General features: G+C 43.7%; 1 protein-coding gene across 2 annotated transcripts in view; it reads left to right on the top strand.

Moving 5' to 3' along the window:
- Nucleotides 1-7,655: 7,655 nt before the first annotated feature.
- Nucleotides 7,656-25,567, top strand: part of plekhh3 (pleckstrin homology, MyTH4 and FERM domain containing H3) — a 30,405-nt gene continuing 12,493 nt past the window's right edge. For both annotated transcript variants that reach the window (XM_079177472.1, XM_079177471.1), the window contains exons 1-4: nt 7,656-8,271; nt 13,018-13,073; nt 20,775-20,869; nt 25,195-25,377. In XM_079177472.1, the coding sequence (XP_079033598.1) occupies nt 8,137-8,271; nt 13,018-13,073; nt 20,775-20,869; nt 25,195-25,377 (469 nt within the window). In that variant the 5' untranslated portion in view covers nt 7,656-8,136. The remainder of the gene's footprint in view (nt 8,272-13,017; nt 13,074-20,774; nt 20,870-25,194; nt 25,378-25,567) is intronic.

The raw sequence follows: 25,567 nt of genomic DNA, 5'->3' as shown, positions 1-25,567 counted from the left end.
AGCTGAGACACTTTTGTTTCTCGTGTTTGCTGCCAACACCAGCACACACACACACAGAAAAGCTCGTACATACACAGATGCAGAGCCACAGCCAGTGACACACACACACACACACCCCACTGGTTTGTGTTTCCCTCACGCAGCAGACAAGCCGCAGTTATTTAGTCTGCCTCCCAGTTTGTTTGCCCACTGTCTTCTCTCTTTTGTTGCTCTGCCTTGGGCTTTGTTTGATGTGAACTGCTGACTGTGGCAAATGACAGTTGCAGCTGGGAGGATGATGAGTGAGGATGAAAAAGGTCAAGCCAAGTGACAGAGCATGAAAGTGTCCATGTTGGATAAACAGCAATGTTTCTGCGTTTTGTGTTCAAAAAGCTGACTGGTTCTCTCATTCAGTTACCAGAGGACACTGAGAAGTTGTACAAATTAACTTGGACAAGAGTTTTTGCAAGTTTGCAAGCATGCCTGGAAGTTCTGCTGGCTCATTTCTGCAGTTTACTGTGTTATGCACACACAAACACACACACTGAAATATTTGGCCAGGCATGCAAAATGTGTCTTTCCCCTCCCCAGCTCAGTTCCTCAGAGTAAAGTACCTTTGGCAGCAAGGCAAGGGAACGACTTGTCCTCTCCAGGTTGGACCCCACTCCACTAACAGAAAGGGGGGGGGGGGGGGGGGGGGGGGGTGTTAAGGCATCAGGAGGGCAGTGATCCATACAGCTAATGGAGGGGAGACCTACTTCTTCCAACAGTTGTAGTGTAGGAACTAAGTGTTTAAGACCAGTTTGCAATGATGTCATACATAATCCTTTCTTCAAGAGGACTGAAATATCCTACCTCGTAAAATCAGAAGCTCCTCTGCTTCCTCTGGTCAAAAAGAGAACAAGAGCTCATTAGTTTGTGGTTGGAGTGGACATTGGGCCTTATGATGAACCATTGGTGAACAGGCCAAGCCCATGGGGAGTTTGTGGTGTACAGTGTGTGAGTCAGGATGTGTGTTTGGGGTGGGGGGAGGGTGCCGAAATAAAATACAGCCCCACTCCTTGCAGGGTTCACCCTCTGCCTCCATGAGTGTTCTTGGAGGTCACGGCACCTAGCAACAGCCTGGATCAAGTCCTGAAGGAAACATGTGGCAACACACAGGCAAACACACACATACACAGTTTATGTGTATGTGTGCATCCAGATTAAACACACTTTGTTGACATGCAATATAATGTTGACCTGGAGTGCAGAGTAAAGTGTGGGATAACAGTTTAACTTTTTATTTTTGCAAGGGTCTGCATGACAGGCTATCTGAGATTAAAACGCTGCTCATCTAGAAGGTGCAACACTATTTCTTTTTTGTCTATTCACGGCCCTAGTTGTTACCTTTTAGCCAATAAGCATAGTTGTGACATGTGTGGGCTAATGTGAGAAAATAGCAGTTCAATAAAGGAATGTTTACAACACCTTAATGCATTCATACAAAGGCTATGAATTGGTATATCTAACAATGCAAGAGTGTTGTAGGTGCGTGAGATTCGCTTATATCTTGATTAGATTTTAAAATCTTTTGTCTATCCTGGCTCTCGATCTACTTTGAACTAAACTAAAAAGATAAAATGCCTGGAAGGCTCCGTCTCCTTTATAGTCTCTCAAGCAAACCAATTAACTATGAATGGCAGAGTTCCATTGTGTGCAGTGTCCCATTATGTTTGATGATTTCCTGCCACTATACATGACGGGACTATTTTGAACTTTTGAACCAAACTAATTGAAGTGTAAAAAAAATCTAAAAATCCGTTCATTGTCACTGGCGCCTTGGTTTTCTTCATTCTTGCCTTGAGAGTTCCTGTATACAATAATGTTTTAAGTGTGGAAGATCACAGGATTGCGCAATTATGTTTTAGGGTGGGTTTCCCTGTAAAGACACCCAGATACATACTCGCAAATTGGTCCAAAGGAATAGCAGTTTACTCAGTTGCTCTGTGAAGGGCTGCTGCCCAGACTGAGGTACAGCAGTGGGCACTTTTTCCATATTCAGTAATTATACTGCTTGTACTGCTAAGAGCTACTCTCAAGGCTGATATCTAAACACAGGAAACAAGAGCGAGACCGAGCACAGGCGCACAGGGCTCGACTCCCTCACAAATAGCAGACCATTTCCAATGATTCCACAAATCCTTTTGACATGTCCATCTTTCAGTAGTTCTCCGTGGTGAAAATGCAACACACAACTTCGCCATGAATTGGATACATGCACCCAGTTTTGCATTCTTAGCTCTGGATGCATGCATGTGCTTCCGTGCAAAAGAACCCTTGTGCACATTTATAAATGCAAGTGCACACAGACACCTCTATTCCCCCACAGGTTCAGATTTTGGCAATGTTTCATCAATTATTCAGCATACTTTCACACAGTCAGCATCCTAAAAATAGCTGAAGGACTTTGGCTCTCTGCCCAGCCTCCCTAACTGTCAATAAGTTATCTCCCTCGCACTCACGCTCAACGTTAAAACCTACCGTACCACAACCATTAACCATCTCAAACACCACAAGTTAATTGTAAACTGCCTCAAGTATGTGATGATACTCCAAGTTTCCTTAAAATCAAGGAAAATTAACAGTAATAAGAACGGGCCAACTTGATTGTTCACTGCCTTTAAGAAATCCTTCACTAGAAATAAGAGGACTTATTGTGCACTGGTGTTTGGGGGAAGCCTATCTGTTTTTTTGTATTTCCTCTTTGATGTGAAAATACCAGACAACATGAGGGCATATTTCATGTTTGTTTGAGTTGTAAATTGTTGTGTCTCCTCTGCAAGTTTTAGTCTCAGCTCTCCTGGTTCATTATCTGCTCTGGTTGACTATCCATTGCCATCAATCCCCCATGTTTCTCTCTGCCTCTCTGATTCCATTACAACTCCTCCTTACTTGGCTTTTGATGACGGTTACAGATAACGAGGCTCCTCTTATTTTCATTTTCCCCCATGCTGAGGAATGTCTGCTTTTCAAATGAATTGTGGTGCAGAGCTATGAATAATCTGAATTATGTAACAACATGAATGTAATGGATGGTCCTGGCATGTCCAAATGCTTGCATTGGACATGCCAGGCTTACATCTTTTTAAAAAGTGATGATATGACGTGTTTCTTTGACATTTTCAAGTTGCTGCCCACCAACAGCTGCTCTAAACAAACAACCGGGACTTTTAAAAAATCACTTGCAGGGACTATGTCACTGCTTGTGTTTTTTTCCATGGTGTAGTAGAAAAATAGCTTGGTGCTGTAACATGCGGTCTATAATGGATCCATAGTCTAATGGTAGCCAAGACAGATGCCTCAGGTATAGAATATCACTCAGTCTCTTAAAACCTGAGATGCCTCCTTCCAACACAATTATTCATCCATTGCCCAAGTTCTGCAGGCAGTTTATGCGTTGACAGTCTGAGTCAGTGTGCAAGAGTCTGGAGCATTAAGGGTTACTGTAATGAACCCGGCCGAGGAGGGGAAGGGGGAATGCGAGGGGTTAACTGGGGCGAGAGGGTCAGAAGTTGAAGCTGGGAATGTTTTCTCCAGCCTGGCCTTTCCTTGACACAAGCCTGTGTGCCACACAGTCCCCAGGAACAGATGTGCCCACAGGGTTAGAAACAACTCCCTGTGTTGTCCCTGATACTGGTAAACATTGCTCCTAAGGAACAGTAAGACAGGAAGACCGAAGTTGCTTGACAAGGTAGCGATGCGAGCTCAGTTGCGTGCTGAACAATCTTTTTTATTAATCTTGTAACAAGAGTCTGACTCCTGTGTGTGCAGGTGAAAGCAGATCTTTCCAATTTATTTATAATTCATTTAATTAGATGAATCTTCCATCATCATTTCTTCCCTTTTCAGCATATAAAGCCTGTCCGTCACAAAGATCCACATCCACAGCTGGATGTTTCACAGTGGGAACTTCAGGTCAAGTGGTGCAGTAGTTAAAGGGCTCCACAGCAGCCCTATCCCATTACGCGGGCCAACAGCCGTCAAACAGCAGTCCTCTGTTCACTAACCCAAAACCTAACTCTCTGCTGGACCTAAACACACTGGGCTCGTGGTGGCACGGCAGGAATCAGAATCAGAGAATCAGAACTGTTTATTTGCTACGGTATGTTGCACATACAAGGTATTTGACATGGTGGGTGGTGCATAACATTAAACAATCAATACAGTGCAAAAAATAGAAACATATTGAAGTTTACAATAAAGTATAGTGCACAAACAAACAGATAACAGTACTTCAAACGCAAGTATAATCTAAGTGTAATGTAAAAGTGTCAAGTGTCTTTAAATATAGAATGTGATGGGGAGTGTGCCAGGGATGACAGAGTCAGTGGGGCTTTGTTGATGAACCTAACTGCAGATGGGAAAAAACTGTTCATGTGGCGTGAGGTCTTGGTCCTGATGGACCGCAGCCTCCTGCCAGATGGAAGGAGCTCGCACTGTTTATGTCCAGGGTGAGAGGGGTCGGCTACAATCTTTCTTGTAGGATGAGGGTTAAGTCCAACGCTGGACACAGCGGGGAGGAAATCCTGTCTGAGTCTTGGGTGAGGGGTCGCCGGAGGTTAGTTCCTATCCTAAATCCTTAGTTTGGGGTTGTCGGATAAACTCTGACCTTGGACCGGTCTTCTGAAGAGTAACTTGTGTAGATCACCAAAGACGGCGCAGCTGTCTTGAACAGACACAAAGCGTGTTATTGATTTCTATAGTATGTGCCGGCAGACCACATTGGAGGCCCGGTTTCAAATAGAACCTCAAACGCAGAAATGCCACAGTACTATTCAAACATATCACAAGATGTGATCAATCATCACCCAGAGAACGCAAGACAGAAAAACATAACACACAGCCACCCAAATGTGAACCATGCAGGGAGCTCCTCGGCGGACTACATTTCACATCCGTCTCTGTTGACAATCAATCTGGTTCACCAACATAAGAGTGTGGCTGCGATGTGGGCTGCAGTGAAACAGGATCCTGCAGGAAGAAACTCAAAGGGGAAAGAGAGAGAGAGAGAGAGAGAGAGCGAGAGAGAGAGAGAGAGAGAGAAAGGAGGGAACAGTGCACTGCTCTGCTCTGTCTCTGATCAAGTTGACATGTGCAACTTGTGTCTACTCTCCGTCTCCGTTGAAAACCTCACACGCCATTTTCAACAAGCAGTGTTGTGAGGAGTGGCAGGCAGGATGTGGTTGGGACCAGCCAGAGATTAAAAATAAAAGAGAAAAGATAAAGGACAAAGTTGCATCAACACCGCAGTTAAGCTATCAGAAGCAAAAGAGTAATGTCAACTTCTTTAATTTGCAAGAAATATAACCTTATTCCTACTGTTTCACTCGTTGTCCAGCATCCACATCCCATCATGTTATAAGCCTTCAAATAACTATTCTTGTATTCCAGATTCACACTTTCCTCTCATGTGGCTTGAGTCTATCCAGCCAAATCATTTGCCCTTCTCCTGATCTGGTGCCTCAACCTGACACACTGTATCAGGTTATCTTGCGTGTATCCAAATGTGTGTGTGCGTGTGTTAATGGGGAGTCATGTGTCATCTCCTGTAAAGAGGGGAGGAGAAGGACAGAGGAGGGGGAAGAGGAAGACAGTGAACAAGACTGAAAGACTAGGGGAGAGTTTATAAGTCGACTAAACTAGGAGAATATCGTTTGTTGTTTCTTTTCTCGATAAATGATGAAAAGGCAATCGCAGACGGTATTTGGGTGATGCTTTTTACTGTTTTTTTAGGATTGTACTGCTGATATGCTATTTGTATTTGACTACAGCTCTTTCAGAAACCATGTGGAGGGAGGGCTTTTCTCTTTTTTTTTACTTTACTAGCGTGGGCTGAGGGAGTGAGCTCTAAAAATAAAACATATGTTCCTCCAGGTCTGTGGAAGCAGGGGCCCCCAACGTATTGTTTTGGGATATGGGGGAGGACAGGGAGGATCTGGCCTCGAGAGAGATACTGCAGAGTGGATACAGGCAGGGGGGGGGGCAGGGGGGGGGCAGGGCGGCTGTACTTTCAAGAAAAGAGTTGAGAAAATATTATCTCTTGCATATGAATATGTGCAAGCTCTTTTGTAATGTATACATCTCAAAAGAAAAGGAAACTAAAATAAATTATATTCAGTGGTGCACATAGCCTTCTCTCCTCTCATGTAACCATTAGAGGTTGAAATGTGGGGCAGTGTGTTTGTTACTTGAAAGTGTCTGAGTGGGGCTCAGATGGGGTGAGGGGTGGCCAGGATTACTGTCCATAATGCTGAGTACACCCCAGCTGAAAAGGTGCAGCCATGAGGCTTCTTATTGATTTACAAAGCCCTCAGGGAACAAGTAGGGATAAGGGTTAAAAGTATCTGAAGGGGCACTGTGCTTATGCATGCACATGGCAAAAACATATAGTGTTTGTGTGTGTGTGTGTGTGTTTTGTGGGGATAATTGAATCAGAGGAGCGTATATCCATCAAGCTAAAGTGGGAGGACCAGCAGCTAAGAGCTCTTTTCGGTGAGGAAGGAGTTAAAGCCAGCTGACTGAGATGTGTGTGGGGGAGTTAGCACAGAGCAGAAAAGGGGAAATGAAGGGATATTAAGGGAGAAATAAGCATGAGCGCCGAGGGGGCTGCATATACAAGGGTTTGGATATATCACGTGTCTGGATTTAGCACCAGTCCTCCTACCTCCTACTGCCGTATCTTTGTAGACTGTTCAGCAAAGTGAGTGGGGGAGGAGTGTGTGCATGCATGGGTGTGTATTTGAAAGAAAAAGTAAAGTACAAGAAAGAGTAAGAGCATGAAAATAAAGAGGGAGCATGAAAGCGCTGTAACCAAATACTGGAGTTAATTAGTGATATTGTAACACGCTCATATCTGATCTCCCCTTCAAATAAAGTTTGTTTTAAAGTTCATGCTGTACGGTTCACTCACTAGGCTGTAACACATTAGAAATCGACCATGCACAATATCTGACTGATCTAAAAGTGAATATTTATAGTGGTGGAAAGTAACTAAATACATTACTCAAGTATTGTAACAACAAATACACATGTGATCACTTCATAAAATATGATGCATTTGTATTAAACAATCCAACAAGTAAAGTAATCAGCTACTGCATTGAAGCACTAATCCAATAGCACCATAATGAAATAACACTGACAGGGGACATCCTGAATAATAATACTATTTCATGTAACTTCTGTAGCGAGTGAAACAGAATTTTGAATGTAGGTTTTACTTGTAATGAGGTTAGTATTGCTACTTTTACTTAAATAAATGATCTAAATTGTGCAATAAAGTGCAATAAAGTGATTTTTGAGTTGGCCGGTCTTCATTCTTATTGTATACAATTAAATTAAAATAACTCCCTGCGTGAATACTACAACAGTGCTTAAAAAATATCCTTACTAACGAGCACTACAGACAGTCGTGTCTATGAATATCAGGTGTTGAATACCGGATGATGTGATTACTAACGTCTACTGTAATAGAGGACATGTGACGCTTTGTCAGCGTGGAGGGGCGTGTCATTCCGAGGAGTGTCTGTGCTCGGCCAATCACAGTTTAAACGTGAGGTTGGGGGGCGTGGTCTCTCAACCCACACTGTCCTGTCCCAGCTGCAGCACGCTTTTGTTGAAGCTCAGAAGTCAGACAGACAGTCGGTCCTTTTACAGAGGTGCGCGTTTTACGTTTCCCACCAAATCCATTTATAAAACGCGTACATCAGCATCGTCGCGTTTGTCAGGCGCCTTCAACTTGATGCATTTTTAACCCATAGTGGCAGTTTTGGAAACTAAATTTGTTTTCGGTGTACTTTGGCCGTGTGAAGTTGTTCAAACAGGGACAGCAAAGGTGTCCTGAGCGAGGGAGTCCTGGGGTGGATTTTCCTTGAACCGGTTCTCTGTTGGTTTTGCTGGAGTAAGACTGCTGTCATGTACAGTTCCTAGACTATCTTTGACAGACAGGACATAGTAAGCTTATGCTACCCTTCATCCTCCTCGCTGGATATCTATGGAGAGGCTGTCCTGTATGCTCTCACGCAGCTCTTGGAGTTACTTGCGGACGAGACAGCACGGTGAATGTTGAATTCACCGACCTGGATAGCAGAAGACGACACACTTAACCTCATTTGAATGCCTTTGCAAGGATTTTGCTGGCTTCTGTGCTGCAGGCAGGGCTTCAGTTTGCTCGGACGAGACTATGGGGAGAAAGAGGAGGAAGAGTCTTTTGAATTGCGCAACAAGGAGGACTTGACTCCCAATGGACGGGTAAATAAATCGATCTCCACCTGCACTAGACTACAACTCCTGTGCATGAATACTTTAGTAACACAGTTCATAGCATATTGTATTGAATGATAAATAATGGCTGTAATACTGCCCTGTACAACTTGCACATTATACCTTGAACTTTTTCTAAAGCGGGTTCAACTTCAGGTGCATAATTTAAGTTTTGTGCAAACGGATGTGGTTTCAGTTCTTAATATGAACGATAACTTTTGAAAAGTAAATATGTATTGGAACTTAAAGGTATTACATGAAATGCAAACTGAGTTCATAAGAATTTTTTTTTTTTTTCTGCAGATATTTTCTGCCAATATTTTGAAGTTGCAAGCTACAGTGTTCACATGTTAGCTGTTAAGTTTGTTTGTGGGAGTTATAAACTTGCTAAATACTAACGTTTATTACTGATGCAGGATAGAGAATGTGCTGCTGCTGCTGGCCAGCTTGACGTTTAGGTTTGCACAGTCTTGGAGGCTTGGGCAACATTGAGCAATCACACACACACACACACACACACACACACACACACACACACACACACACACACACACACACACACACACACACACACACACACACGCACACACTCACACACACACTGATGCAAGCTGTAAAAAACCCAGTGTGTTGAAGTGATCCTGTCTGTTTGGCCTCCGTCTGCTCAATTGCAAATAAGACTGCGGCCTTGTCTTCTCTGTAATGTTAGTCATCTGATCAGGCGCAGAGAGTTCAGCATTGTCCACCCACTTGTGAGGGGGCATTGTTGCCTTCAATTGAGGTAGGCTCTATCTGTATGACCCAACGTACAGATCTTTATGTACAGTCTCTTAGAAAAAATCTACCCTTTAAATATTTATTGGAGCCGTGTGCTTTTGCCTCACATAAGACTCGCTCTTTATAAGCAAAATGTTGGTGTTTTAATTTGCATTATGTGTTACACGGTGTCATGGGTCTAGGTAGTCTACACTAAAAGCAAGGCCTTGTAGATGAAAGTAATAGCAGCTGGGGCCATAACTTGCATAGCCTGCTTATCTATTTACTGGCCCCTTTGTCTGCTTGCAACAAACTAGTGTGACACCGCAGAGATTTGCATGAAAACTTTGGGAACAGATCCATTTTACACAGTTATTGCCTCAACAGAAATCTAACCGTACCAGCAGCCGCCAGATAAGAGAAACATCTGTTGCTCAGGGGTATCCAGAGAGGTGATGGTGTGTAGCACTCTACTTCTTGGCAAACATCCCCGTCTTGGTCGTAATGTACCATCTGCCTGGCAATTGGCGGTCAAAGGAACCAAACTGTGCTCCATATTCCCGATCAATATGAGATCATAGTAACATGTGGAGACGCCTGATGGCCTTTTAAAGTGAGACACAGAGATCTCCTTTTCCTGTAACTTTCCTGGATACCTGATCCCGGATTAAAATGCCACGTTTGTTCCATCTGCAAGCATTATGCTCCTCTAGGTGGCTTGGGTTTAGCATTGGTTTATTGAACTGTTGATGTGTTGTTTGGAGAAGAGTGGGGCTCTAAGAGATTCTGACGTTGATTGAGGGATGGCGTTCTGGCCCGCCTTTAGCATCTTTAGTCCCATATGATTATGCTGCTGCATTTTAACGGTTATTCCTGAGGCCAGTTCAAATTTCTTTCCAAGTCTTTTTTGTGTGTTTTAAGTCCACCCAGGTGTTCTTAAGTTATTGATTATTGATTCCCTGATGCTAACAGGTAATCAATCCACTTCCTCAAATCCTGTTTCCTTTTGATCTGTGTCACTGGTTCATGCTGGGTATTGTAATTATATGTCAATAGTTCACGCTGAGCCAATAATTAAAACCACAGCTGCTCTTAAACAACTCAATTTGTTACGCACCTCGCAGCCCCTCCCTTCAAAATATATACGTATCCAACTGATACTGTTTGGCTTTCCATGGTGGCAACGGAGGAGGTGGGGCGTAGGGTTGAAGTTGGTCTACAATGAGTCCCAGGGAAAGCCCCTCAAGGCTACGTCCCATCCTTTAACCAGAGAGCTTCATTTCTGAAGCCAAACTTTCAGAGAGCAGGTCAGACCGCCCTGGGTGTATGTGTGTGTGTCTCTTTTGGGCTTCGTAACATTGAAATACCCCATTTAGTAGGCCTCTTTCCAGCTCCTGCCAGGGTTGACCACAGTAACCCACAGATCTGGTGGAGTCTCCCTCACTCAAGACATCCAAAACCTTTACCACCATCTCCTGCGTTGTTTTCCAACAAGCTGCCAGAGAATGCCACGATGCGTAGCATCCACAGCACCCAAGCCATAGACGACACCTTGTTCTTTGCCAGGACTCTTTCTCACTGAGGTTGGAATCATGAGTCAGTGCTGACGTTTGTGTAGGCTTGGCCCTCAAGAGCACAGGGCCGTGTCAGAACCATTTCACTGCATGTTTACAGTCCTCATTCAAAGAAACTGCTCTCTAACAGCTGCCCAAACAGTCAAACTGAGCTGAATGCCTCCAGTGTTGGGACAGCAAGGAACTCATTTTAGGACAGGACATCCGTCATTCTCTCTTCTTTCCATGGTTCCACTGAAACTTTATTCAGCTCTTATCCAACGTTAAGTCACGTTAACCAATAAATTACCACCGCCTGAGTGTTAAGGCCTGCACAGCTGTAAGTGTGGGCATGAGTGCTGAGTTTCTTGGTACAAATGGGCACAGTCCGGCCTTTTTTCGAGCGGGTCCTGTTAAACGTCGCTACTGCCCTCTGTCTTCAGAGGTGTCACGGTACGCTGGTTTGTATTTGGTTTCCGTTTGCGTCTCTGCCTCACCACCTCCAGGCCACACATCTGGTCTTCAGGCCGACACTGGCTGAGCCCAAGCATTTCCTCCCGGTTACTCAGCCTCTCAGGAGAGCTGAAGAGGGAGAGAGTGAGTGAGAGAGAGAGAGAGAGAGAGAGAGAGTAGATGGGGGTGGGGGCGAGCGAGAGCGGAAGTCAGCCACGGAACGAACACATCACGGCATCTTTCCCTCTTTCCCTCCATGCTCTGCTCTAGTCTGGAGTGATTCATCCCCTTCCCGTCCAAAGGGAAAGCTTTTGCCAGGGCTCTGCATCGCACGCTATCCTCGTTCCTCATTCCACAGCCCATTAACTCTATTGGAAAGCTATTTTTCTTTAAATCGGCACATTTTGTGGAGACTTATTAAAAATATTCTAATTTGATCTCCCTGACCCATTAGTTTATTGATCCTCTGATTAGTTTATACCATGTTGCAGTCGTTGATGTGATTTATTATTGATTTGTAGTTTTCAGTCATGGCTGCCTGTCTGAATGTTCTTCTCTGGGGCTGTAGGCTTGGTTAAATCATTTGCCATGAACAATCTCTTCCATTCACAAGGCACTTTCTGATGCTCTTCAGTTATTCTTGCCTGTCTGGTTTGAAATTTACAGTCGGCTACCTCACCCTAAGTTAAACATTAGTCAAATCTCATTCCATCTGCCTTATAAATATAACACAGACTCCATACTAGCCTTTAAATTTGCAGTTCATATTTTCTTTGATATTTCTGAGCAATCCGAAAAGAAGCAGTAGACTTTGTCGGCAGGGCAAGGGCTATACTTAGGCTGGTTTGCCCGGTAGTAAAGTATGGTGTGTGAACTGTAAGGGGCCCAGAGCTGACCTGGATAGAGTTTCAGGTAGGCCAACACCCCTGTGCTGGGCCGGAGCAGACACAGGAGCTGGCTCAAGGTTGTGGTTCATAGAGACAACAAGTCAGGACACACAGTGCTGCCCTGCACACCAGGGATTCTGTCCAAATTGCACACAGCAAGCTCTGATGTTTGATGGGGTTTTCCAAGGTCAGGTTGGGAATCCAGGGGCCTGAGCGCCGCGAAACACCCTTTCCTGTCCTCTGCTTAACAGGGGAGCCTTTGAATGAAAAGTGAATTGTTCCACGCATGAAATTAGATTTTTACATGCCTGCCAGTGGCAGCCCCATTTGTAGTCTGTAGAAGCGCTAAACCCAGTTTCCATACAAATCTGACGCCCAAGAAAGAGGGAATGCGATTTGATACGAGCAGCTGGCTAACAGTTGAGATCATTTCCCCAACACTTGTCTCATAATATGTTTCAGACTTGTGGCTGTGTTCATCAGATAATCAACATTAATACACCATCATTTTACCCCGCAAAGCGCTGTTTTTATACAATCCAGGGGCTGTTTTTCTTTCCTGCTTGTTTTCATCAAGCTAAAGCCAACTTGTGACATATAAATATATATATATATATATATATATATATATATATATATAAACATGTGGATAAATGTGGAGAAAAGATGAAGGCAGCAGTTCCTGTTAGGAGTGCAATCTCAAAGACTAGGGTTATTTTTAGGTTCACAACCTTCTCAGAGAAATGACTTGACTGAGTAAAAGCCTTTTGGGGTTTGCTGGTCTGGGTGCACGCAGCTATTACACAAATGATTCCTCTGTTCCCCACTCCTATATTAAATGAGCCTGTTTTGAATGCCATAATTCTCCCCACCAGCTCACCCCTTGCAAGTGAAAGCCAAGCATTGCAGGAACAGAGCAGCTATGTGCTGAGTCTGCCAGGAACGGCTGCACGCTCTACTGTAACATGGCCACTGAAGGCAAACTATTGAGGGATCACTCCAACCTGTTGACTAGTTCTAAGGACAGACTGCTATTCGTGTTGCATTATCGTCTATTTACCCTATTCTCTCTCTTCTGTTGACAGAGTCCAGCTGAAGTGACTGTTTCTCAACCAACTCTCACAGCCAATGGAACAAACGGGTAAGGAGAAAAAGAAACTGATTTTTTTTCTTTAACCCGAATTTTAGGAAGTGATAGTTCCTTATTTTGCTCATATACTTCCTCTGAGTGCCGGGGAGTTCTGTATCACCCGGCAGGCACATGTGTAAGTACAGGCTAATCACTTGATTTTTCACTTCATCTGCACTGTATGTTTCCTCTCACGGGGCTCTCCTCATGTGTCTAGTCATGCCACATGTGCCTAACCACAAATCCACCGCCAAGCTCACATGTGTGCGCATACAAGTGTTGCAGACTCATATTGACAGTCATTTGAGCTTGCTCAGACGACGTTTCCCAGCTGCAGTGGTGCTTTGATTGCTTATGGATTATGCCGCTGTCAGTTTTCACTCATTAACCTCTTGACTGTTTGATTTGCCATTCAGAGGTTGGCTCGGCTGCTTGCGGGCCACATTGGCCAATCATATGTCGATCTTCAACCTAGAATGTTGTGATCAAATTATAGGTTAACTCTGTCCGGCTTCCAGATAAACAAATTCAATCACTTTGTTAGTTAAAGTCGGTATATCAAACTGCTCGTTACAAGGAACCACCATGCGTCTCGTGAATAATGAAATTCAAATGGTCATGTGGTTGACAAGTGAATGCTGGTGCCAATGAAGTGAGTGATTCATGGAGGGCTAGATCCAGACTATTAGTGCAGGGCCGTGATCTCAGACAGTGATGTAGCCAGGCTCTGCTCCACTCTGTCGCTGGCATCATGCCCTTATCGTCCCCCCCCCCCCCCCCCCCCCCCTTTCCCTCATCTGCAATCTCTCCTGTACATCTGCCGACTCACAGGCAATGAGTCACAAAGCTCGACTTGTGGGACTATCGCACACACACACACACCACATATGAATAGACAAGGGTCTGCAACAATACTCAGCAAGAGAAGAGCTGCATCAGGACGTGGGCAAGGGAGCAGAAGATGTGACATTTTGTCGCTGTTTTACAGAACAGGAGCAGCTGTCTCTCGAGGCTTGAGGGAAAGAAGGAAGAAGGGAGGCAGGCTCACGAACAGGGTGACTCAGTCCTACCTCAGCACCACTCCTAGAAGAGGTGTGGCTCGGATGTGTGTCACTTCTACATTATAGTGGAGGTGGCCCCGGGCCACATAGCCTAATTAACTACTGGTTTTGAAGGGAGTGTGTTGAACGCCTGGCTCTAATTATCACACTGAGTGCAGAGATTAAAGAGTGTAATGCGTGGTCATTACCTGGCCAATGACAGGACACGCCCAGAAGTTCAGCTGTACGGAGGGAAAGCCAAGCTCTTACAAGTCGGGCATTGTGACGTAGCAAATGGTTCCATATCCTTTCATCTTCAGTCTCATGTAACAGACAGGGCAGCTCTGGTTTACTTTCTTTTATTGAGCTATTGAATTGGACTGTCCAGAAGGTGACATTAATCTCAACTATTAGTTTGAATAACGGCCCAGCTGTGCTGGTGATGAATTGGAGGGATTTATGTTTGTTCTACTAGACTGAGGTTAATATGGTAATGCTTGGATAATTCATCGTGCTGCCAACATGATGTGGTTAGGGATAGGAGATGGGCCGGCCTCTGAGTGGTCGGTACAGACACATGTGAGGATGAGCCATTTCAGGGCTCACCCAGAATACCTAGTTATAATTGAGTATCACCAATGTATTTTGTATACAGTGTGCTCACATTGTGTCACGTTCAATTTTGAACCAACCATAACTTGTCTGTGTTATGCATTTTTAGGCTTCTAACAGGATTTGTATTACACAAACATAGCTTCAGGGCACATGCACAGGCAACTCTATTCATTATTTTTCCACACATAATAAGAGTTATTACACATAGACGCATGTGATCAAAACATATTGCTGTCATTAAAAAAGTGACACAGAGCATGCTAGTGTACATTTTCAGTAACAAGGTGGAAAGTTTTGTCAATTTTTCTTTGGAAATATGTGCATTTATTGAGGGATTTCTTTTACAAGATATACTTTTATCATTGTGATAAATGGACTCCATTAGCTTCGAGAGATTGGACTTGGCTTTAATAAGTACCCCGACATGGTTCTGCAGCTATGCATTCTGTCATTTGTGAATCGAGGAACTGCAACGTGAAGTTTGAAATGAGCCAAATTAAATGATTGGACGGGATCAGATATATATATATATATATATATATATATATATATATATATTTTTGTCAGTGCATTTTCATTTTTGATTGTTGTCGGGTTGTAAAAGAGAATTTCAACAAATATATAAGAAAAATGTTTTTGAAAAAGATTACCAAGCCTTACTGCAGAAACAAATCTGGAAAGGCTGGAAACCCGGTTTTCAAATGATAATATTAGTTTGGCCTATGTCAGGAGTCCTGTAATAGATATGTTGTGTGTTTGCTCTGACCTCTCGCAGTCGCAGGCAGCTTACTGAGGGTGTGGGTGATGGACATCTCTCTGCAGGCGGGCGGCACGTGGTCTCTCCTGTCTGTCTCTCAGTCAGCACAACGTCCCAAGCAGCTTGCTCCCTCCTGCTGTGCTCACACTCAAATCTGTCTTACATCATCACTTTTTTTTTTCAATCCCTGCGTTCCTGACTCTTAAGTTCCTTCTCATAGCTGGGGCAAAGAACAGAGCACTAACTGTACCAGAAGGAACGTAGACACTTGAGAACTTCTCCATCTCCCTGTCTCACCATTTGCTCCGTCCTCTTTCACATTAGCCCCCCTTCTGCTTTGGCATTTTTAGACTTAGACTTTTTCTTTTTATGGTGTGGCTGCCAGGCTGCAATGTTTGAAAGAAACCAATGTTTCAGAATATATTTCATGTGTGTGAATTTATGTGTGTGTGTGCGAGAGAGAAGTGTGAGCATGCATGAACCATGTGGATGTTTGCGTGTAAAGCTTAGAAGTGGGCCCCTGGTAATTGCCTGTATGAGTGTCTATCGGCCTGTCTGTCAACCATCCAGTCATCACAAGCTGGCCGTGTTTACAACACTAGCAAATATAAAAAGTTTGAATTCACCGAGTCACACCATCAGAGTGACTTCAAGCTAAGAAGTCACTTACTCTCAATCATAAAATGTCTTGCTGATCAACACTCTCTCCTTCAGTCACAAACTTAGACTTCCTGTCACAGATCCCCCCCCCCCCCCCCCCCCCCCCCCCCCACCCCCACCCCCCTCTCCTCCTTTTTTCAAAACATTACTTTTTTTTCCCTCTCCCCTCTGCCTAGTCCAGAGTTTCTTGGCAGTTGTCTTGAGTAAACAGCGTATTTTTAGCTGGGAGGTCATATAGGCCCAGTCTTAATCACCACATTCCCATTTTCCCACCAGCCCAGCTTCAGCCAGAGGCCCATTGAATGTGGGGGAGGGGATCAAGACTTAAGAGGAATAGATTTCTGCAAAGAGGAACTGGTTATTTAGTGCTACAGTATGACCCACTGTATTTTAATGAAGGTCGTCTCATATAGTGTTATTTATCCTCAGTGCTTTTTTCAGATGTCTAATAAACTGTGTTGATTTACGTCATTTTATGAGCCTGGACATCAACCGGGTTTGCTGTCCAGGCTCATCAATCCCTGTTGAGGTTCGAGGTCATTTATTCGAATGCCTTTTTGGACCAGACATTTCATCCATCACATAAATCTCAAAGTATTTCAGTGACACGTCCACACAAGGGTCACTTTTGCAACTGTGCATGTTCTTGTGGTCACAAGGACCCGCTTTGTGTGCCGGAACATGTCTCCACTGTTTCCACTGCGGTCACCCAAGCCCGAGAGCAAGGACACAACTTTTCTGACTTTAATTAGCGTCTCGGCATTTTGATTAGACCCCAGACTGAAATCAATTACTCATCGCTCCAGCGGCCACCATCAGACAGGCAGTCGCAAACTAATCAACTCGTTGTGCTGCTCACACTTGGTGGATTTAAGTGTGTCACCACCATTGCCACCATGAAAGGGATGCAGACAATATGCTCATGACAATATGCTCATGACCTGATTACAATATGTACAGTAGGAACAGTCCAGATGCTGTTAATTTGAGTCTGTAGCTTAAATAATGCTGCTTTCAATGTCATAAGAATGGGAAGAATGGGAAAACCTCCCATTATTTAGAATTGTGTGTTTACATATGGTTACCCCACTGTTAGCATGAGCTGCTTTTGTGCATTTGCTGGTTCCACCTTCTAAATGTGAAGATTCTAATTGAATATCTTTGGGCGTTGGACTGTTGGTCAGACTAAACAAAGCGAAGGAAAATCCAAGCTGGCATTTTTCACTATTTTCTGACATTTGAAAGAGTTGCAAGGGAGTTGCCGCCCTAGGCGAATCAGTTGTATTAGTGTTATTGTAACTGTCTGCTATGAAGGCTTAGCAGACATTTTGCCAAAGGTTTGTTTACAGTACTATAGTTATTTTCAACAAGGGGGAGATATTGTTCATGTCAGATATTCCCAATACCTCCGATTTGGAATTACGTACTTAGGCTGGTGTGAACAGTTTTGCAATTATAGTTTAACAAACATAAAGCATAAGCAGGCAGAGCACTACGGTATTTTTGATAATTTAAAATTCTGCTTTCGACAATAACTGCAGTTATTGCTCATCACGTAATCCCGGTGTAAGAAATGACAGGATTAAGGCCGGCATGATGAGGTAGCAAAAATCTTAGCCTTAAAAAAAGCTTACTACCTAACTTGACAGCCGCACTGGTGCTTATACCTGTTGTAGGTCTTGTTAGGACTGTGTGGGCGTGTACAGACTGTACTTGACTGACATCTCCACTATTCTACTGTTGATTTCGTTGCACCTGTTAGGGCGGGACATCGTACACCTTTATCACTCTTTTAAGTACTTGGGATTTGGTGACCTCATATAATTTAGAGTATTTTATTTGTCATTTTGGCAGATCAATATTACCTAATAGTTTTATTGGGATGATATGACAATGTTTTTACCTTCTGTCATCATGCAGCATGCTTGACAATGAGTGATTACGGTTTGCAAAAGAGAAAAATGAAACTTATTCTTGAAACACAGTTGGCCTGTTGTCATTTGCTGCCCTAATGTGTCCTCTTTAAATCATTTTCTTCCTCTTTCTTTTACTTTCTTTTACTATGTTGTTCTCTCTTCCTTTTTTTCCAACAAGCCAATACTGTGTTTCTTTGTTGTCACAACCATATTGTTATTGTGTTGTTTAGGTATAAAAGAGATGTGATATTGTGTGTGTGAAATTATGAAAGTAGGGCACAAACAAATGAGTGGTGACAAGTAATGATTGATGACTCTTCTGCCACATATCACACGATAGAAAAGGGCCTCATATGCTTTACACCATACAGTCTCTCACGTCTGTAAAGCGGCTGTGGGACATTTACACTCGCACAACTGCACAGGATGTAAATGTATGAGTCACTTTTATTTGGTTTTAATTTTGGGAAATATTCCTTTCTTCTTTTCTGACTCTTCTTTTCATGACTTCTCCCTCTCTCTGTCTCTTTCTCTCTCTGAGAGCTCTATTCTCCGTGCTCTCTAATCCCCATGTCAAATTGTTTCCTGCACTCCACAGGAAGTTGCCCACTAAAGGCCCCACCGTCACGGGCTTTGCTGGGGCTTCTGGGAATGTGGGGGCGGTAGCATGGGAGGCTGGCGGGGGCTGAGTGGAGGTGGAGGTGGAAGTTTTAGGGCTGCTGGACAGCTGTGGAGCTCCAAAGGCCCCCACATCAACATTAGGCTGGTTCTGAGCACAATAATCAAGCTGGCTCTGCTCAGGCAGCATTGTATTGAAGGTCAGGCTAGTTCATGCTGCTAAAGGTCAAAATCTGTATTTTATTCCCTCCTCCTTCTGTACGTGGCCTAAAAGAAGCACTAAAGCTGGGGGCAGGCTAGTTAAGGTCTGTTCAGCAGAACGGCAAAATGCCTATAATTCTTAGAAATCTGCACACATGAGAGCCAAGTTTCATTTCTCAAAGAATATTCCCCCCAGGATGCATGTGTACCACATGAACCTCTTCAATAAACAGTAAATTCAGTAAATTTGGAAGTCACCTCTTTATTTTCTGTTTAAAATTTTCTAAATCCAAAAAGCCTTGTGCTATTAGTGTATGCTTCATTGCTAAAAGGATTGTTTTTTTTATTACTCTTGACATTTTGGATGCAAGCCCATCCCAGACAATAGCAATAATCCAAGGAACATAAACACTTGCACAGCAGGCTATATTTTCCACTCGAGGCATAGTTTTTCTATTGATCAAGGTCCTCTCTCTGGCTACGTTTAGATTTTCTCTGCGTGTATGTCTCCGTTATGTCTCCGTTATGTAGCAGGGTTTTTTTAACAACCTCAAATAAGAGACGTCGTCGCATATCTGTGTTTATTTGAATGCCTATTAGTGGGGTCTGTTGATTCAGGGTCGGAGGTCCCCATAGGCTGCTGCTGCAGGCGAGCCGGCTTAGTTATACAGCCTTACCGAGTATAATGTGACACCCTAAACCAGTTCACATTCACATACAGAAAAACTGGCCCACAATATAGAGTTTCACCGTGTCTGAACATTGGCCTAAATTTGGAACTGATGCCAATCAGTTAGGATCTTCAACAGCAAATACATTTAATAAATTGTATGCATTCAAGCATAAGCACTGTGTAATGTCATAGAGGTCAACATGATAAACCATAGTATAGACAGGATCAGGTCAGCGCACACGGTGAAAGGAATTGGCTTCTGCAGTCATGTAAGCAGAGCCAAAAAAGATAAGGCTATATTTAGACTCATTGATTATCGCTGGCTTCCGTGAGCAGAAACCTTCCGGAATTATCAGATCAATAAGGACGTAAATCAGCTGGCGAAGGAGTAACAGGAGGCCAAATGTCCCTGGGAGGGAGGGAGGGAGGGAGGGCTTCATTCATTTCCTAAGCAATGATCCCAGCAGGACAGGAAGGAAGGAAGGAAGGAAGGAGGGGTTTGTCACTCGTACCTCGAATGCTAATTAGATGCAGGAAATGGAGAAAATGTACAAGCAATCAGATAAATAAATGAAGAGAGATAAAACCTACAAACACTCTAATAGACTTTACATGGGCCTTGGCCTGAGATAACAAAGTCTGAATTAGTCCACAACCTTGCCTGACCAGATGTTGAAACATCATTGTATATGGAGGTAGCTGCAGATGTGTCCGTGAGGCACTAAACGGAGAAAGAAAGGACAGCGGTTCAACAGATTTACAGATCTTTTTGATGTTAACTATCCAAGGCTGTGACCTCTTGAACCTTCTGCCTTCCTCTGACCGGTGAGAGCTGGCTGGCTGGGAGTCAGGCCGGCGTCTCTCTGTCACGTTTATTTTCAGTCGCTCGCTCTGCGCGGCGGCCAAAGTGATAAAAGAGAGACGAGCTGTCCACAGTGGCGTGGTATGTATCAGTGTGTGTTTGTGTGCTTGCGTGCTGCTAGAGAGGGAAACTGGGGGAACGCTGGAGGACAGATATTCATGGAACTTCTTCCAGTCCCCCCGGTGTGACCCCCACCTAAGAGTATCACAGAGGCTTGTAGTTGGCACAGTGTCACAGGGGGGGGGGGGGTTCGCAGCCAACTGTGTGTCTCCGAGCCAATTAGCTATCCAATGGGAGTGAGTAGTCAGGGGAAGACTTCAGTTGAGAGGGAAGCAGAGTTATTTACATTCTCTCTCTACTCCTCTACACAGGCACACTGTCTCAGAGGTGTCTGACGAGATGAAGAGTCTGATCATCGAGAAGAATAAGATGGGCCTGGAGGAAGAGCCTGAACTGCTAGTCAAAGGTGAGTGACATGACACCACCGTTACTCTGGTCTTCCATCGCCTGAACGCATCTGCCTGCCATGTTCAGTTGTGGTGGGTCATACAGGTGAACCAATAAGTGGATTATTCTTGCAAAAATGCTAAACATTCAGTGGTTCCAGCTTCTTAAATGCATTTTTTATATATATATATGTATGTATGTATGTATGTATGTATGTATGTATGTATGTATGTATGTATGTATGTATGTATGTATGCAAATATATATATGTATATTAATGCAAATCAAATATCCTTGCGACTGTTGGTTAGACAAAACATACAAATTGAAGACATCAGCTTTGGCTCTTGAAAGCATTTTTTTTTCTTTTCACACTTTACAGACTAAACATTTAAGACTATTACTTCGTCCCTCAGTTAATAAATGAGGTCCTTGCAGGACCTGGTTGTATACATTAATTATAGTATATATTTCATTACCCTAATAATCTCCTAATAAGTACTGTTATCGCTACATGCTGGGCTGTCGCCTTGAAGCCGGCTCCTCTCTGACCACATGTGGCACAGCTGCTCCCACTCTCCCCTCGTCCCTCTGTGTCTTCATGAAGGGAATGCTACTGGCATCAGGAGCGCCATCTTGGGTGTCTGGTGCTTTTGAGGAATGATCTCATAGGATATTTCTGTGTGAATTTATTTTCTTTCTTTTTTTTTCTTGGCCTGCTTCTGAAAGGCAGCAGTTGGATAAGTTACGTCCTGTTTGGAACGGCGTTAGTCAGATTGCCTAATTCTGACAGCAGTTACTATGCGCTCCTGGCTAGTGCCCCTCCCTTACTGCTGTCCGCTCTCTGTCAGAATAGTTTCCCTCCAAAAGAGTGGATAGCTATTTTCCATGGGCTATTGATTACAGTGTCACTTGGGATTCATCCTTCAACTGACCACAATATTACAGCCACCTCAACATCTCAGGGCGTTAGATAATCCCTCTCTTTTCTGTGCACAAGGATATGTTTTCAACAGTTCCTCCATTCAAGTTTTCCTTTTTTTCCCAGCAGGACGTCCTGAGGCTACATAGGGATTAATATGACCCAGTATCTAAAATAGGCCACAATCATTGCAGATATAGACCAATGGTGGTAGGATGAGTTGTAAAAGCCATGGAGTGCTTCCAGGAAGAGATGTTAAGAAGACAGCTGTTTATTTACATACCCTTGATGATCAACAGTTCAAATGAGCTGCTTGGTTTATGATGCAGAGATTCTCATGCTCTGTTTGATCCAAAAGGGGAAGCAAAGTTTCAAGAAAAATGAGAGTTAAGGTCCAATTTACAATTCATAATATGTTGATGAATATATCATTTTATAAAGATCCAGCTGTCAACATTAGCAGACCTAATAATGTTTGTTTTTCACCACTATTAATGTAAAAACAGGTGTGGACTTTGACAGGGCAAGGTAAAGAAATAGACATACTCTCCGAATTTCTGTCTGATTTTTAAACTGTATTTACAAAACCTGAAACAAGCTAAAGTTATGGGGTTTGGTTCATGGGCTGACCTGAAAGTTTAGAGTTTTAAAGAGCAAAATGTTTGCCTGAAGTGAAATAGTTACTTTGATGTTGCTAAATAAATAAGTTATCAGTGAAACGCCTGCATACATATGCCTGTGGCTTTGCGCATGATCACATTTTAGAATTGAACTTTGAAGTTTTATTTGCAATGCTTATATTTCATTAGAATGTCATATCAAAATGAATGGAGCCAAGCATTCAGCAGGTTTGCAGTAAAGAGATGGAAATGCACAGAGAGAGATTGTTTGCACAGTCTGTGTTTGAGGGGGCAGGGCATTTGGGGTCAGGGGTCACAAATGAAACAAATTAAATGTGAGCCGTGGCCCCCAGGGGAGACATTAGCAGGCCACAGAGATGGGATCCAGATGGGAGACCATGGGAGAGGTGTACAGGGGACTGTGCTCCTCTCTGCCTCTCTTTCTTTTTTTGCCTTTCCTTATCGCACTGTTTAAAGTTCCCAAAAAGAGCAGCATCTGTTGGACGTCCCATGTCTGTGACAGAGGCGTCGAGGTAGCAGGCATGCCCTTCTCTCCATGTCTCTCGCCCAGTCAGCTTGTCTGCCTCCCCCGTCGTACATCCAGTCTGTCAACATGCTCAGCCCAACTTACCTCATGGTTTTTATTTATCCGTTTCACGGTGGGTTTTGATGCTTTGCCCCTCTGATGTGGTGTTAAATACCTTCAGGGGTTTTGCTTTAGGCTATATTGGGGTGGGTTCAAACTTTCCACTTATATAATATAGAAGCATTCTTAAACAGGAAACAGCCTGAGAGGCTAAGCCTTTGCCCCCCCCCCCCCCCCGCTCCTCCTCTCTCTTTATTTTTTATTTTTGAGTAGCAGTGAGGCAATGGAGGATTTGCACTGCCTGGGAAAACCTATTTGAGGCAAGGACGAAAACAGGGAGAGAAGAGAAATGGGGGAGATGAAAGTACATAAGAAGTAAGTGAGAGCAGAGGAAAGAAAGAAGCAGACGAAATGAGCGCTGTCTGACAGGTGGCGCACAGCTTGCTAACCACAGAGGAAGCTGTGATGCTGCCGTGGCGTCATTGTCGTTTTCACAGGGTAGGAAGCTGAATGTACATTGCCTAATTGTTTCTTTCAAACCACTCTCAAATATGCATCCACAAACTATATTAACACACATGCAGCCACCCAACAAATGGCGCACTGCCGGTGTATAGCAGTGCCCTGCCCCTGCTGATAGTCCCACTCTGCCTAGAATTGATCCAGGTGGCCTGCTTCTGCCCTCTGCCAGCCTCTCCCCTAGCCCTCTGGATGAACTGTGACCCGTACCAGTTCAATCCTCCTCTCTCTTGTTTGTCTCCGGATGGCATCTGGACAGAGCTCTTAAAAACTAGTTTATTTATCTGCTCTGAGATTACATATTTATTAGGAACAATTTGCACACATAGCTGAGGGGGGGAAAAGAAGTTCACTGCTGTGGAGCAGTGAATCTGGGCTGTTGCAGTCTTTCCAAACCCTCAGGACTTTGGGAACACAACAGTCTTGCATATTGGAGCCAGGCCTGGCAAGACCAATGGGCATGCCTATGAGCTGGCTGAAGGCATGTCTGCTTTACTCTCTTTGTCTCTCTCTCTCTCTCTCTCTCTGTCACACTGTTCCAGTACATCTCTCTCTCTCTCTCTCTCTCTCTCTCTCTCTCTCTCTCTCTCTCCCCCTCTCTCTCTCCTTTTCTCTCTCTGTCAAACTCTAAAGTGGTAATTATGTTGGCTGCATGCAGCCTTTAATGCCTATGCCATTAGCTGGCTGTATTTTTATCCCCTAGTATTTACCCCAACAAGGCACTCTCATACAGACTGCTGCAAACTTTATGGCCGATTACGTGCCTTGGGGATTATTCTTAGTGAAGACATGGTGTGGCAGCACTGGTTTAGTAGCTCCATGACTAGCCCACCTACCACCCAGACCTTTCAAGGGAAATGCTTGTCCTGGTGTGCAGTTAATGTGTACATAAGGCTTTGTCTGAAGGCATAGTAGAGGGTATGCCAGAAGTATGGGCTAAAGGTGCTATATTTGAAATTCAGAGCATTACTATGGAAGCAAACGACTATTTGCTACGTAAACATGCAGTGGAGTAATGTCTACCTGAGCAGAGATTGAAGTTGCTCTCTCTGTGTGTGTGTGTGTGTGTGTGTGTGTGTGTGTGTGTGTGTGTGTGTGTGTGTGTGTGTGTGTGTGTGTGTGTGTGTGTGTGTGTGTGTGTGTGTGTGTGTTTTACGGTTGCTGCTGGGAAAATGGGAAAAAACACTCAAAGCAGGTGGAAATAAATGCAATAAGTTGCTATAACTTTGGCTTTATTTTGTTAGTTAAATTAAGAATGTAAAGTATATTTCTCACAGTAACGTTTGGTAAAAAGTATTTTCAGTGATGTTCATGCAGCCATATAGAGCTGCAAGTTTGTTGATTAATCTGCCAGTTATTTTCTCGATTAGTTGTTTTCTCTACAAAAGATCATGAAACAGTGAAAAACGGCCATCACAATGTCAGAATGTCTAGAGCCCAAGGTTCAAATGTCTTGTATTTAACAGTCCAGAACACAAACATATTTCACTATAATCTATGGCAAGAATTTGAAACCATCAAATGTTTGACATTTTGGTTTTGACATTTACTCAAACCATGAATCTAATGATCAAAAAACATGCTGATTAATTTTCTGTTATTCGACGAATCAATGAAATAATCACGCAAGTGCCACCGTGTTATTTCATTTTGGAAGTTGACTTGTCATATGGTACATGTGTGTATCTTATTTATAGGGTGGCTGTTGCGAGAGGTGCGAGGAAACTGGATCAAGCAGCGTCGGTACTGGTTTGCGCTGAGCCAGGACTCCCTCGACTACTACAGCGGACCAGAGAAAGGAGCCCGCAGACTGGGCACGCTGGTCCTCACCAGCCTCTGCTCTGTCATCTGGCCAGACAAGCAGACATACAAGGAAACAGGTGAGGAGCTGATGCATAGCTGAGCTCATGTATGCTTGCCTGTAATCTCTGTAGAGTCCAGTAGGACCCGTGTTAATTCCCTATGCGTTGTAGCAAAGAATCATAGAATTTCTTTTTTTATATGAAAGCGACTTCATGTGGTTCCCTTTCCCTTAACCATGAGTGCCGTATTTCTGAGTAAGTTTGGGAA

The sequence above is a fragment of the Pholis gunnellus genome (genome assembly GCF_910591455.1).
Source record: "Pholis gunnellus genome assembly, chromosome: 17".
NCBI lineage: Eukaryota > Metazoa > Chordata > Actinopteri > Perciformes > Pholidae > Pholis > Pholis gunnellus.
Note: the sequence above shows the minus strand (reverse complement) of the source record. Positions and strands in the feature narration are given on the sequence as shown.